At 41.7% G+C, this 15,731-nt stretch overlaps 1 protein-coding gene across 1 annotated transcript in view; it reads left to right on the top strand.

Moving 5' to 3' along the window:
• Positions 1-15,731, top strand: part of lipeb (lipase, hormone-sensitive b) — a 110,680-nt gene that overhangs the window by 48,187 nt on the left and 46,762 nt on the right. The window contains exons 5-7 of the mRNA XM_083890278.1: positions 9,607-9,752; positions 10,102-10,287; positions 12,769-12,921. Coding sequence (XP_083746404.1) covers positions 9,607-9,752; positions 10,102-10,287; positions 12,769-12,921 — 485 coding nt within the window. The remainder of the gene's footprint in view (positions 1-9,606; positions 9,753-10,101; positions 10,288-12,768; positions 12,922-15,731) is intronic.

Here is a 15,731-nt window from a genome sequence, read left to right on the forward strand (position 1 = left end):
TGATCAGTCCTGAACCTTGAAATGATGATGTTCTCAAATAGGGATGGGACTTTTTTGTTGACAAATCGATCGACAATCGACACGTGCGCACATTGACAAAAACATTTATAGTAAAAAAAGTGTCACAAACACGTAAAGTTCAAGACCATGGAGGTTAAAGAAGCTGTGCACGAAAAGGTGATCCTGCTGTCCAAGCTCAATGCGCTCTCTGATGCGCGCATCACCGGCTCGTTCTCTTGAGTGGCTGTGCGCGTCCAAGCGTGTGTGTGTGCGTGCAGTGCGAACGAGGTTGGGCTTAAGTTTAGGACGGGGGTGAGTGACATAACACGAGCGCTAAATGAAGGCGGCATCTCACCCAGTCAGGATCACTGTACTTCACTCTGGTGGACACCAAACGAGCGCAGGTTCAAAAACCTGAGCCGTCTGGCGAGTGGCGACACACGCGTTCCAGCGGAGAGTCTGCTTTTTTTTCTTTTTTTTTGCCCCTCATTTTTATTATCGCTGTTCTGATGGTCAATAATGGACATTACAGCCATGTTTTTGAGCTTAAATGAAGTAGTACAGTGTAGAATAGTTTACACCCCCGCATTGCTGCTGTTGCTGCACCATATGGTGAGTGGGCTGGAACCCCTGTCCCGTCATTCTAGTCTGCTATATACATGGTATCCGTGGGGTCTTAAAAAGTCTTAAATCCAAAAATTTCAATTTAAGGCCTTAAAATGTCTTAAATTCTTCTAAAATCTCATAAAAGGTCTTAAATACAATTTGTCTTTTGTTCAAACCAAAAATAATTCAGTTTTAATGATTTATTTGTTATATGGAGCAAAGAAACGAGAAATCGTCTTTGTGAATGTTTTCTCTTGAATGAGAAATCATTCACATTTAAGGAGCTGAAAAATCTGAACTACTACTCAAAATAGTTGCCAATTAATTTAATTATTATATAGATTAGTTTAATCAAGTAATTGTTTCAGCTCCACTTTTCTACTTTACCTTCATTTTAGGACTCTTTCCTTTTCCGAAAATTATGTGGTGACCCATACCATTGTAAATATTCTCATTAGGGTTTGAGCACCACTGTGCAAGAAAGATTTGAAACTGAAAGATTTACTGTGGTATGCAAAAGTTTGGGCACCCCTGTAATTTTTCATGATTTTCCTTTATAAATCATTGGTTGTTTGGGTAAGAAATGCCAGTTAAATATATCATATAGGAGACAAACAGTGATATTTGAGAAGTGAAATAAAGTTTATATGATTTACAGAAAGTGTGCAAGAATTATTTAAACAAAATTAGGCATAGGTGAAACTATTGTGTGTAATACGTAGTTTTAGGCTCAAAAACATGGCTGTAATGTCCATTATTGAATATCAAAGCAGCGAAAATAAAAATGAGGGGCAAAAAAAAGCAGAGCGGAGAGTTTTCTCTCAATTTTGAAAACAGCTCCTCCTGGTGGTGGCAGAAAACATACAAAAAAAGTTTCTTCAAGATTTTGGGAATAACTTTTATAGATATCCTCGTATCACACTCAAAATTACTGACAACACTCAAAACACATGGTAGATGATGCATGTACGATACAATGACAAATCGTTAAACGGCGTTGCCATGGCAGCGATGGAAAGTTGGATTTTTGTGACAAAAAAGCAAACCGTTATAACTTTGCTGATCCTGGTCCGATCTGAATCAATCTTGCTCAGATTGATGACCGGCTAGCCCTGAAGACATATTTATGAAATTATTTAATTTTCAGCGCCCCCTGGTGACAGCAGATAGTATTATATTTACAGTTTTTCATTTTGCTCCAACAGGGATTGCTGTATCCACCTGAACTGTAATATGTAAGACCAGAAAGGTCAGAAACTCAGCTAAAAGCTCATATAAACCATTCTTATGTTCACGAAACACAGTTAAACACAGATGGATCAAACCAGCAGGAGAGAAAAACGTTACAGCCCACACATTGAAAAGCGGCACCGGAGCATCGGCGTGATTATGTAAACAAAAAAAACACGTGTCGCCTGGACAACGGAGAATCCACAGATTCCAGCAGTACCATTTTTATCACTCTGACCAGTGCCAAAATAAGAGCAAAACAACAACTGACTATCAAGAAATGTTGTCTTACCTTTGCTGTTTATCAAAACAAGTTATTTCCACTGGAACAAAACCACTTCTACTAAAGGACTACACTTTCCAGCATGCTTTGGGAACAAATCCCGGTCTGATTGATCATTAGAGCGACAATAGATCGTTCTGATTATAAAAAGGTGAATGTCTGCACAAATGCTTCATATGCATTTATGTCTTTTTGACACACCAATGAAGTGATTCACACGCATTTGGAGACCGGGGTCTGATTCTACCGGTTTAGAGGTTTACAACGAGCTGTCAATCACCCTAATTGACCAAGGTAAGCCAGAGCTATGGCACTGCTTACCTGAAGATGCTGCAGTCAGTTATTACGCACCGCAGAGGGAGCATCTTTTTACAGTGAGTTATCGGTTTTGTTTTTTTTGTTTTTTTCAGAACAAGTTATTTTTAGACCTGTAGTGACATATGAATAAAATTAAATGGGTGTTTAATAATTTGGGTCTTAAGAAATCTCAAATGGAAGAGATGGTGCCAAAATAGAGAAAGCCTATACATCTCTTTACTAAAACATCTGTAAGTTCACTCTGCTTCATTTCAGCAGCATCAGACTTTGCACAGCTGTCCACATGTTGTTACATGACCTCCATGTGTGTTTAAGCTCCTAGTGCATATTTTAAAGGTGATATTTGCTTTCAAATGCAATATTTTTTTAGGCGAGAGAAAAAAAATCTTCAGTTATGCTGTGTCCCAAGTGCATTTACTCTGACACAGTGGCATCTACAGTGAAACTTATACCTCTGGTAGAATCTCACAAGTGTTATCTGTAGTTTGATACCAAGATAATTCACATAGAGCTTGTACTGCAGACATTTACTCTATTTAGTTTGGGCATGCCGACCAGGGACTCCAAAAAGAGGGTCAGGGAAGAAGTGGTTAATATGTGAGACCAGAGACCCATCCTGAACATGTCTGTAAAAGATGACCTCCGTACATGAAGTGGAACGCCCGAAACAGGAAGTAAAGTCCAACATTATCCGATCTGCAAGAAAATCCACATGTGAGACAAGTGAACTTCCCTGACCACGTTTATGGCCTTTCGTGGTGGTGGCAGAAAACATACAAAAAAAGTTTATTTAAGATTTTGGGAATAACTTTGACAGATATCATCGTATCACACTCAAAGTTACTGACAACACTCAAAACACACAGTAGATGATGCGTGTACAATATGATGACAAATCATTTCACGGCCTCACCACGGGAACAACACAAAATTGGAGTTTTGCCACAAAAAAGCAAACCGTTATAACTTTGCGAATCCTGGTCCGATCTGAACCAAACCTGCCAGGATTAATAACAAGCTGGCCCTGAAGAAATCTATATGAAAATATTCAATTTCGAAAACAGCTCCCCCTGGTGACAACAGACAGAATTACATTTGATATTTGAACAAACCTGTCCTCGAGTTTTTGTGCAATCGCCTTGAAACTTGGTGGGGTCACTGTGGACGAGTTGAGGATCGAAAGTTAGCGAAAGATTTTTAAAATGTTGCATGCTGTAAGAGATATTCAGTGCACTTTACACAAGGAGATGCTGTATGGAAGAGTAATGCAGAAAAAGCCTTTTCTCTTCACCCGCCACAAACCGTGTCGCTTGAGTTATGCTAAAGCACATTTGGACAAGCCAGCTTCATTTTGGAATAAGGTCCTGTGGACTGATGAAACTAAAATACACTTATTTGGGCAAAACAAGGGGCGTTGTGCATGACGGTAAAAGAACACAGCATTCGAAGAATAACACTTACTACCTACAGTAAAATTTGGTGGCGGTTCCATCATGCTGTGAGGCTGTGTGGCCAGTGCAGGGACTGGAAATCTTGTTAAAGTTGAGGGTCGCATGCATTCCACTCAATATCAGCAGATTCTGGAGAACAATGTCCAGGAATCAGTGAAAAAGTTGAAGTTGCGCCTAGGCTGGATCTTTCAACAAGACAGCGACCCTAAACACTGCTCAAAATCTACTAAGGCATTCATGCAGAGGAACAAATACAACGTTCTGGAATGGCCATCTCAGTCCCCAGACCTGAATATTATTGAAAATTTGTGGTGTGATTTAAAGTGGAATGTCCATGCTCGGAAACCATCAAACCTGACTGAACTATAGATGTCTTGTAAATAAGAATGGTCCAAAATACCTTCCCCCAGAATCTGTACTCTAATTGGAAGCTATAGGAAGCGTTTAGAGGCTGTTATTTCTGCAAAAGAAGGATGCACACATTTTTTTTGGCCTTTTTTATGCACATGCCTAATTTTGTTTAAATAATTCTTGCACACTTTCTGTAAATGATATAAACTTTATTTCACTTCTCAAATATCACTGTGTTTGTCTCCTATATGATATATTTAAAGTGGACCTAGAGTGGTCCTGTTGCACATATATGTTAGTTATGGAGGTCTACTTGCATACATTAACTTGTTTTTATGGTCAAAAACCTCCTAGTTGCTGTAAACGAGCCGATAGAAATCCTCTTTTCTGACGCTGTTCCTGAGCCGCGATATTTCAGACTCAACTCTCACCCCCAGAAGACAGAGTCTTGTGATTGGCCAATACTATTCAGCACATCCGCTCTCAGAAGCGCAGCTCCCCCCTCTGGAATGATGGATGCACTGCTCCTCATTCTCAAAACATTGATTTAACAATGTTTAAAAATAGCTTCTGCACGACTCCTAGCCGCAGTCCCTTTTATGACTTTGACCCGGAGTCAGACCCAGAGTCAGAAGACACTGTTGCTCGTGAAACACCTCCACAACGGACATATTCTTCTTCTGCGGTTCAATGTACGCAACCGGATGTGCCCGGAGCAGGAGGATCTGCTGTTCAGGAGAACCGGTGTTTATGTAACCGGACCGTGTTTTTTCAGAGATCTCGCTGAGCCCGAGATTACAATTCAACACAGCGTTCTTAGCAGTGGCTGAACTGTTTGTTTTGAACCTCCAGGGCTTCATAAACAAGGTAATGACGCAGATACACACAAAAAACAGCGTTAATTTGAACTTCTGGTCTAGGTCCGCTTTAACTGAAATTTCTTATTCAAACAATCGATAATTTATAAAGGAAAATCGTGAAAATTCACAGGGGTGGGCAAACTTTTGCATACCACTGTATAGCGAGTGCTTGGGCCTATAACTGATACCAAAGTCTTTCCCCACACCTAACTGCAGAGGTGCAGGACAAATAAAAAGACAACTTGAGGAATCTGAGACACTCAGGAGGCTAATAGTTAAAAAGCCTTTAATATTTCATGGCTATTAAATAATATCAACAAAAAAACATGCCAATGCGTTTCAGCTTCCAAGGCCTTCATCAAGGCAAACCTACAAAATGGCTATCTTTTGGCCGTTGTATAACTTGTGGTCATGTGGTCACAGTGGCAGTCACATGACCTATGCAGGCAGTTCAGATCACATGGCAATATGTACAACAGGAAAAACACTCACAAATCTGTAAATGTATATGCCTATGCCTTTAAGGCAAGATTGTCTGAACATAAACGTTCAAAATGATAAATGCAATAACCTCCAATAACCTATGGAACTCCATTACAAAGATGCTAATCATAGTAAATGCATTACTAAAAACATCTGGCAGTCTGTAGAAGTCTTAATAAGAGGAGATAAACTGAAAAAGAAGTTGCTGCTGTGATCACATGACCACAAGATATCCTATTCTGCGTGCTGTTTTTGTCATTATTTCGGCCTTACGATATGCGTCAATAATATCGTGCGTCCCTACTTAAGATGGTTTACTGTGTATCTAGGCTGTATATTTACAACTCAAACTGGTTTTAATGGTTCATATTTTAACTGTGCACCCCCAAATTGGCGCATGCTCTGCTGCGACGACACTGTCCGTACGCTTGTCTGCCTCTGTTTGTTTGCCGGTCTAGTCTGTGTCCAATTGTAAACTTGTCTTGCCTGTCAATGTTTTATACAGTCCTGTGTCCGTTTAACCATCTACAAGTATTATCATGAGGAATGAGGTGCTAAAAACAATCTGGATCCTAACTATCACCGTATGGATCACCGCCGGTGAGAACTGCGCCAACACCATGGGACTCAGCTACACCCGGGAAGACCTGCTACAACTCCCGCTGTCCACGCTAGGCAGGATGAAACCATCATTGTCCCTCCCACCAGAAATCCGACGGAGGAAGAGAGGCAGGAGAGGAGGTGTTCGCACCCGGCTGAGGAATCGACCCTTCAGATCTCCGCTACCATCCATCATCCTAGCTAATGTGCAGTCCCTCCGGAGCAAGGCTGATATACTCCATGCCAAATGCAGGGTGGAGAGGTCCTACAAAGAAGCCGGTATCCTGGCACTAACGGAGACCTGGTGGAACGACACCGTTCCTGACAATGAGGTATAGCTCGACAACTTCAACATCTTCATGGCGGACCGGACTAGGAACTCGGGCAAGGAGCGGGGTGGAGGGGTCTGCATGTACGTAAACAACAGATGGTGCAACAACATCAAAGTTCATGGCCAGGTATGCACAACGAACCTGGGGATGCTGACACTGTCCATGCGCCCCTTCCACCTCCCGAGGGAATTCCCCACCATAGTAGTCAGCTGTGTTTACATCTCGCCCAGCGCGAACGTCACCGCAGCAGCTGAGCTAGTTGCTAGCACCGTTATCAGCATGCAGGCGAAGTACCCCGATGCCCCGGTGTTCATAATGGGCGACTTTAACAGCTGCAGGCTCGACGGTTCACTGCCCTCCTTCCAACAATACGTGGACATTCCCAACAAGGAGGAAGAACACACTGGACCTGTGTTATGGGAATATTAATAACGCATACACCTCCCGTGCTCACCCGCCACTTGGTTTCGCAGACCATAACGTCATCACCCTACTTCCGCTCTACAGACAGGCTCTGAAACGAGAGAAGCCTGACACCCACAGTGCCATACAGTGGTCGGAGGACGCAAGAACTGCAAGGCTGCTTTGCATGCACGGACTGGAATGTCTTTGAGGGGAATCTGGAGGAAAGGGTCCCTGTCATCACGTATTACATACAATTCTGTGTTGACAGAATCATACCAACAATGACCATCAAGACATTTCCAAACTCTAAACCCTTGATCACCAAACACATCAAACTCAGAATGAGGGAAAAGCGGGAGGCCTTTAAGAGGCAGGACTGGACTACACTCAAACACATAAACCGGCAAATAAAAAATGACATTTTCAAGGCTAAACTCAAATACAGAGACAGACTAGACCATGAATTCAGCACCATGAACACAAAACAAGCCTTTCAAAAAATTAGGACACTCACAAGACTGAACAGTAAACACAAATTAGAGGGTAAATCAGACCCCAGCTCTTTTGCCACAGAATTAAACACCTTTTATTCCAGATTCGACACAGTGGACCACTCAGTCACCTGCAGGACTCTACTGGAGGCCATTCCCACCCTGGATCCAGACCCCCAGGTCCCATTTACAACTGAGGACATGCATCAGCAGCTGAGGAGATGCAAGCCTGGGAAAGCTCCGGGGCCGGATGGCATCCTTGCCCGGGTGCTCAAGGACTGCGCAGCTGAGCTCTCCCCCATCATCTACTCACTGTTTGCCGAGTCATACAAAACCGCTACTGTACCAATGTGGAAAACATCTACCATCATACCAATACCCAAGAAACCCCGCCCCTCCGAACTCAACCACTACCGGCCAGTTGCACTTACCTCAATAATCATGAAATGCCTGGAAAAACTGATCCTCAAAACCCTCCTCCCAGTTGTCAGCCCACAGCTGGACAGCCACCAGTTTGCCTACAAGGCCAGGAGAGGGACGGAGGATGCTGTGGCATGTCTCCTCCACTCCCTCCTCCAACATCTTGAAACATCTACAAACTTCACCAGACTACTCTTCATCGACTTCAGTTCTGCTTTTAACACTATTCAACGCCACCTGATGATCAACAAACTCCACCAACTGCACGTCCCCCCGACCCTCATCCATTGGATCCACAACTTCTTCAGTGACAGACCACAAGCCGTCAAGTTAAGTACAGCTACATCACTACTCACCATAATTAACATCGGCGCCCCACAGGGGTGTGTCCTAAGCCCCTTCCTCTTCCCTCTACACCAATGACTGCGTCAGTCCCACACCCATCACCACATACTTCAAATACTCTGATGACACTGCTGTACTTGTACTACTCAATGACAATAACTCCATCTCTGCATATCAAGACTCCATTTTCCACCTTACACAATGGTGCACTGACAACTACCTTCACCTTAATATCAGTAAAACCAAGGAACTTGTAATCACCAACACCAGAACACCATCTGACATAATCCACAACCCCACCTGCATCAGCAACGGCGCAGTAGAAATAGTGGACTGTTTCAAATACCTTGGACTCACCCTGGACAATAAACTCAGCTCCGAGGAACACACCACTGACATACAAAAATGCCATCAACAGAGACTCTATGCCATCCGTAAGCTCAGAAAACTTTCTGTTGCCCCCTGTCACCTGCTCCTTCTGTACAATGCATAGTCCAGCCCATCCTCCTCTACTGTCTTCCCTGCTTTTTCAACATGCTAACTGCTGCCAACAGAAACAGACTCACACGCATCACTCACACTGCAGACAAAGCAATAGGCCTCCCCATCCCTAATCTATCAGACCTCAACAGTACACTCACCAGGAACAGAGCACAGACCATCGCTCATGACCCCACCCACCCCTTCAATCCCTTTTTTATTCTGCTTCCATCAAGACGCAGATACAGGGCTATGGGGTGGAAGCGAGTATGCTTTGGGAAAAGCTTTGTGCCCTCTGCAATAGCAGTACTGAACAACAGGTCACAGCGATGATGGACCACTGGGCCGTCCTCATTCCCCTGTAATGCCAACTGGTGATGGTTTTCCTGTTTGTGTCTGTGTAATGTGAAATGTGATGTATGTGCTGTTAACATCCATGTGGATGGGGTAGGTGGGGACATGTGGGTGGGTGAAGAACCGTAACTGTGTGTATCTATGTATTTCATGTTTTTGAGGCTTGTATGGTCAGTGAAAACAAATTTCCTATTTAAGGACAAATAAACTAACTAAGTTATCTACCAAATTATTCAATATGGTATAAAAGGTCACCTTTTATACCATATTGAATAATGGTATAAAAATGGTATAATTACCCTAGATCATCTTCTACTCATTATTTAGTATGTTCTTACTATTTGTTTATGTTATTTGTTATGATCCACTGTAACATGTTTTTTTACTTAGCCCTGCCCTCCTTCCTGCTCTTTGTTTTTGTGTCATCTTTGTACCCATCCCCCATTAACATTTTAGCCACCTCCTCAATCACATCAAAGATATATTTTTTATCTTTGACTTCCACTCCCATATTTTTTTTTGCCTTACCTTATCTCTGTATCTCCTACACAGTATATACCCTTCTCATGTTGTAATTGTTGTCCCATCCCTCCTCAGGTGTAGCAGCCAGTTCTTTCTTTACCTCAGGGAAATACGCCATTGACCCAGAGTTGAGAGGGGCAGAGTTTGAGCGCATTACTCAAAACCTTGACGTTCATTTTTGGAAGGCCTTCTGGAACATTACCGAGACTGAAGTCCTGTCTGTGAGTCAACTGCTGATGCTTCTTTTAATGCACACAGACAAAACCACAACTGTAATTTACCCGCTCTAGGCCATGTGCACAGTATGGGCACTGCCCTTTTTTTCCATTTTAAAGTTGTATCAGAGATATTTCAGTTCAGTCTGGTAGAAGCACCTTTTTATCATTATGCTTCATTTGCCTCCAGGCTGTTAGTAGTAATTGAGTGAAATTGAATTTATTCATTGGGGTTCATGATTTATTCAACTGGTTTCTCTTCCTCTCCTGTGACCTGACTTGCTCTATAACTCTGCCTTGTGTCTTTCTGCTCGTATCTCCCATCTTTTCCCCTTCTTCGATCTTATTCCACCAGAGTCTCGCCAGCATGACATCCACCACAGTTAAGGTGAACCGGGCTCTCTCTGTTCCCCCTGTGCCCTTTGACCTTCCCTTGACAGCCAATCACAGAGCGTCTGTGACTATAGCTCCACCATCAGCTCACATCGGCACTGCTCCAGTTCAGATGAGGCTCATCTCTTATGACTTGCGTGAAGGACAGGTACTTTATTGTTTATTAATGCAAAACTTGATGGTTATTTGTCTCGCAGGTTCCCTGTCATAGTCATCTTCAAAACTGTGTCCGATCAGATATACAGTTTTAAAATAAATTTTTATTGTACACCCAACTGAATGAAATATCCCCATAAGGGCTAAATATTAACATTGCACGACTTTTTCAGTTATATACACATCAGATGGAGTACTCACAAAGGAACATACATGTAGGAGAGCGGGGAATATTATGTGAAGATGAACTGTGAACTGTTTTTTTTTCATCAAAAACAGAAGAGTTTTCTCATTATAATGAAATCATTTCTTGTTATAAAGAGAAAGTCTCTCGTTATAGTGACCTTGTTAAAATCAAGATGTTAAAACAAGATTGGGTTTTACCTTAAAGTCGGCTTTATTGGTTTATTGTTGCGGGTTGTTTACATCCGGGAGGAATGAGTCTGAATATCTGGAGGCTCTGTTTGCTCTGAGCTACAACAGGAACTCTCTCACTCCTCAGTTTGTCACTTCATTCCTCTGGGAGCTGGAACAGAGTGTCTCCAGCTGGCAATACACAGTTTATGTCCGCACTGTCGTGTGAGTTATTGACCGCTGATTATTCTGATCAGTCACGGAACATGTTTACAGTAAAATTTTTGTGCACAGCCGAAGGACAACCATCTTATTATAATGATAATATTTTTTCTTCCTTGTGGCAGTTCGAACCTTCCGCAGAGTTGTGAATGAAATAGGAATTGAATGCATGTTTTCAGTGGTAACCAGAAAACTGTTTTTCTGTCGTAACAGAAAATCTTCTTTAGCATGGCTTGACACACAATATAACATTATAACTAAAGTAATGCAGCACAGATTTTGTGGGACACATTGTGTTAATATTTATGAAAACAAGTTTAAGACATGAGATTGGTTATCTCTTCTGACAATTATAATTCTGTGAATCAAAAGAGGCTGGTTTGCATAATGAGAGTTTTTGCAGTGAGTGGAAGCCTCCTCCCTTGTTTCCTTATCGTGTTCTGTATTCCTCCTTTGGATCCCCTTTTGCTATGAATGTGCTTGGTAGAGCAAGTCCTCAGAAAACACTGGGTTATTCCATTCAGGGAAGGTGAAGTTGCTTGAATTGTCCAGGGAAGCAAGCTGCATGTCCAGCAGAGTCTCCTGTGAGTAGTTTACAGCGAGAGAAGACTCGGAGCGAAAAGTGCGTTTACAGCGAGAGAAGACAGAGAAAAGTGTGTTTAGAGCGAGAGAACACAGAGACGAGTGAGCGATACAGGTAGAGAAGAGTGTGCCAGAGAAAAATAATTAACATGGCGCTCTCTAAAAAGAGAAAAGTGGACAGCGCAAATAGAGCTTTCAACCCAGAATGGACAGACTCATTCATGTTCAATCTTCCCCCTGGAAGCACAAACCCAGTCTGTCTCATATGTTCAGAGACATTGGCACTTGTAAAAAGTGGCAACGTGAAACGCCACTATGAGACCAAGCATGAAATTTTTGACCAAACACACTCAAATCTGAACTTAGGTCACAGAAAATAAGCACTCTCAGAGCTTCTTTTCCTTTAAGAGAGAATAAAATTATACATATGTTCAGTGTTACATCTATGTAATTGTATAAAAGTGAAAATAAATATTGTCGAAATGTTTGAATTGTTCTTTCTGTATTTGATCTGACAGTCAGTTGTTGATTACATGCAGACTACTAGGCTACTTCAGTATATATCCCGCTACTAAATAATAACGCAAGTCAGACATTATGATGTTACGGACCTTTGCTTGAGGAAATGTTCTCAAAGTGGACCTATTAGAATTTTAGTTGATTATCCCTGCACTAGTGGAACAAAGTTTTAAAGCTTTAATTCATCAGTATTGTACTATATTTTTCAAGTTAACATCAGCATTGAAACATATCAATGAATCTAAGCCCATCCATTTCTCCCTCACTGTGTGTAATATGTCTCGTTTTCTTCTCGGCATCCCATCAGTTCTCTCAATCCTATCTTATCCTGGCACACAACCACACACATTATCAGCAGGACTTTCAGCCATTCATCCTGCTCAGACCAAACAAAACAGTTTTTTTTTTTTTTTTTTTTTTAAATAAAGACAAGCGTGTGTAATTAGAAACCTTGCCCTCTTAGCTGTAGCTTCCCCTCCTCATTTCTGCCAATGAATGGAAATATGTTTGTGTGTTCATGGGTTAGCTGGAAGGGCTGGCAGCAAGCTGCTGCAGACCAGCCAGGTAATACACTTAACAAAGGGACCATGTTGCTAACATTATCAATAAAAGATATCCACCCATCCATTATATATTCTGTTTATCCTTAAGACTCGCAGGTGAATTGATTGAAAGGCAGTTCCTCAGAAAAGTGAAATATCGAAGCCTCATCATGTCATTTTGTTTATTTCGGATCTTGTTTGGGATCACCTTTATCAGGGTCTGATAGAATCCCTTTCTGTCTCACTCTCTCTAGGACAGTGAAAATCTGCTATCTCTCTGCCGCTCTGAGGGGGGAGCCATCTCTTTGTCACTGGGGTTGAAAGCCAAGCGCCTCCCTTCTTCTCCGTGCTTGCTGGTCCACTTCCATGGAGGAGGCTTTGTGGCGCAGACCTCCAAGTCACATGAGGTGAGATTTTGGTCCCCAGCTCAGTTTTTAGGCAATCAGTGACAGTTTATTTATTTTTGTTTCGAAACAAAAATGCACTCCAAAAAAGAGCGGTTACCACTTTGTGTTTGTGGCAGTAATTGAGCTATTTTGGAATCACCGTACCTTCACTATTATACATCTAGTTTATTTATTTAAAGATCCAGTGTGCGAGTATTAGTGACATCTAGTGGTGAGATTGTAACAAACGAGGGTGTACCAGATAGGATGTGCCCCTGCACTGCTGCTGTATACACAAATCTTCCTTCTGTCAGGTCTGATGGCATTGCCCGGCAGAGATGAAGAGCACAGCATAGAAGTTACGCATTGTAGCTTAACCCTGTTAGACCCACATTAAGAAAAACCTAAAAAAAAGACCTTTCAGATGTCGTTGTAGGAGGCCTTTGATGCAGAAATCGACCAAAAATCGACTAATCGTCTCTAATCGCGGCTGAGACACAAATAGACCGCGGGACGCTGCCACTGTTACGAGCGGATGCGCCTGCAGTTATAAAACCAACGATTATTAGACTAAAACATTGAAATATGCTAATAATTCTAATATGTTCATACTCAAAACGGACTGAGCAACCTTAGCTTAGCGTTTTTAAATGATATGTCATGTTTGTAGTAGAGCTGTGAAAAGCAAACGTGCAAAGTTTTTATTCCACTTTTTTACCGTCATCTACTTTTGAAAAATGCTGCCACACTGCTGATGTCTTTGACATGGATGCGACAGGAGGACTGACTGTAGCCTAAAATGAAAAGCTCAAAATGTACGTCTAATTAATGGCAACGCTTATCTGTCTGTCGCTCTTGAGCCACGGAGCGACAACAACCCACTGGGCTGGACTAAACCAAAATAGTGGAAAACAAGGGGGGTGTTCTCTGAAGACAGGCTGTTACCTGTGAAGCTTGGGTGCTGTAAAACTCCCCTATTAGCATGTGGTACTTTCCTCCTAAAGAAATTCACAATAAGTCGACTTTGACATTACAGCCCTAGTACTCACTTTGTCTGAACAACAATTCAGAACAACTAACGGTTCATTTGCAGGGTTGTTTGCTTACTTAGCTCCATAAATGTATATAACATTTAAAAATAATCACACATTAGTCATATTTTTATGAAAGCATTTATTAAAAATAAATAAATAAACAGGATAAAACTCTAGCTTTTTCTAGCAACTTCTTTATTCCTTTTTTCTTTTCATGACAAACTTTTTTTTTTTTTTTACGTTCTTTATTTGGATGGATATCTTCACCGACAATCAATAGTCCTCCTTCTAATTGACCTTACATACATCTTTTCATCTTTTCATTTTTTTTTTTTAACAATTTAAATAAAAATAAAATGGGGTTTCTGGCCGCAATACTTAGGTGTTGTGATTCAACTTAGGTAATTGGTGGGAAAATATTAACACAAATGATTAATTATTTTTAATAATTAATTTTGTTATTAATTTCTTAAAAACGGGGCACCACTCCTCTTAGCATGAGGAGAATGACAGAGAAACTGTCACTTTACAACCTTCAAGTGTCTCTTGACTATCAGTTATAACTTATTAATAATAAGTATATTAATATTAATTAATAAATAACAAAGAAGGTGTGAGATCGTACACTGGCTTCTTTCAATTACCCTTTGTTACAAACAAGCAAGCACAAAAGACAGAAACGGTACTTTTAAAGTAAAGGTTCAACATTTATTAAAGCATTAAAATTAATCAATAACAGCAACAAACATCAATCCCTTAATCTAAAATAACTGCTGGTAAAAACGTTTCAATATAAAAGAAAGAAAGTACAATAAAATAAAAAGGGGTATGGATCTGAGTGCAGGAATGTGTGTGTGTGAAAAGGGGGCGTGTCACTTTGGCAGCAGATAACAGGAAGTGAACAAAACCAAGCCAAAGTAAAACAGGAAGCAACAAACAAAGCCAAAAGGTAAAAGAAGGAGGGGTCTCTGACGTGACGGTTGTCACGGCGACGCCCCTCCCACTTCCGGGTTACCAAAAGGTAAGTCACGTGAAAATGGCGTCACTCGCTGTTACCGTGAGGCGACGCGAGATGGCGCTCGTGCTCTGATTTCTTCACTCCGCTCTTCCGTCTTTCACCAGCGGAATCGCTGAGTAAAAGAGGAGAGTTGGAGGAGGAAATGAAATCAGCAGTGACGTGGAAAATTTAAAGGTAATGGCGGCAGGGAGTGAAATAGACAAAGGAACGAGTCTGATCAGAAAACTTCTGTAATCACACAGTTTATTCGGCTTGTCCGACTTAAACTGTGGTTCTTCCAGATCACGGAAGTTTTCTCTCAATGAGTGATCGCGGGTTGTGTTGAGGACACAGGATCGCGATACACGGGGACAAATAACAGTACAAAAGGGGAGACTCGTGAGGAGAAATAGAAACCGAATTCGACCACACAGATTAGCGAGAGTTTATCTCGTGAGCCTGTCTTCTTACCGGTCAAATTAAGCTTCTATTATGATCGCCGCTGGCGCTGCGCGCGGAGCGAAAGGCATAAAGAATAATAACAATCGATCAGCTGGGCGGACGGCGGTTTCCGCTAAACAGTCCGCTAGCTTAGTTCACAGGTATTATTCTACACAAGTTACAGCCGTGTGTGAAAGAAAATAAAAAAGCACATAAACAATAAGAACACAATGAAACTACGGGGTGCACTCCCGTGTTTATAATAAGCCTTAAATAAGCTCTTTTGAGACACAATCGCTTACTATGAGTTGCCTTCCAACGAGTAAGGAAGGGGTCCTGGGATCGCGTTGCGCGATTCT

The sequence above is a fragment of the Microchirus variegatus genome (assembly GCF_963457635.1).
Source record: "Microchirus variegatus genome assembly, chromosome: 1".
Lineage (NCBI taxonomy): Eukaryota > Metazoa > Chordata > Actinopteri > Pleuronectiformes > Soleidae > Microchirus > Microchirus variegatus.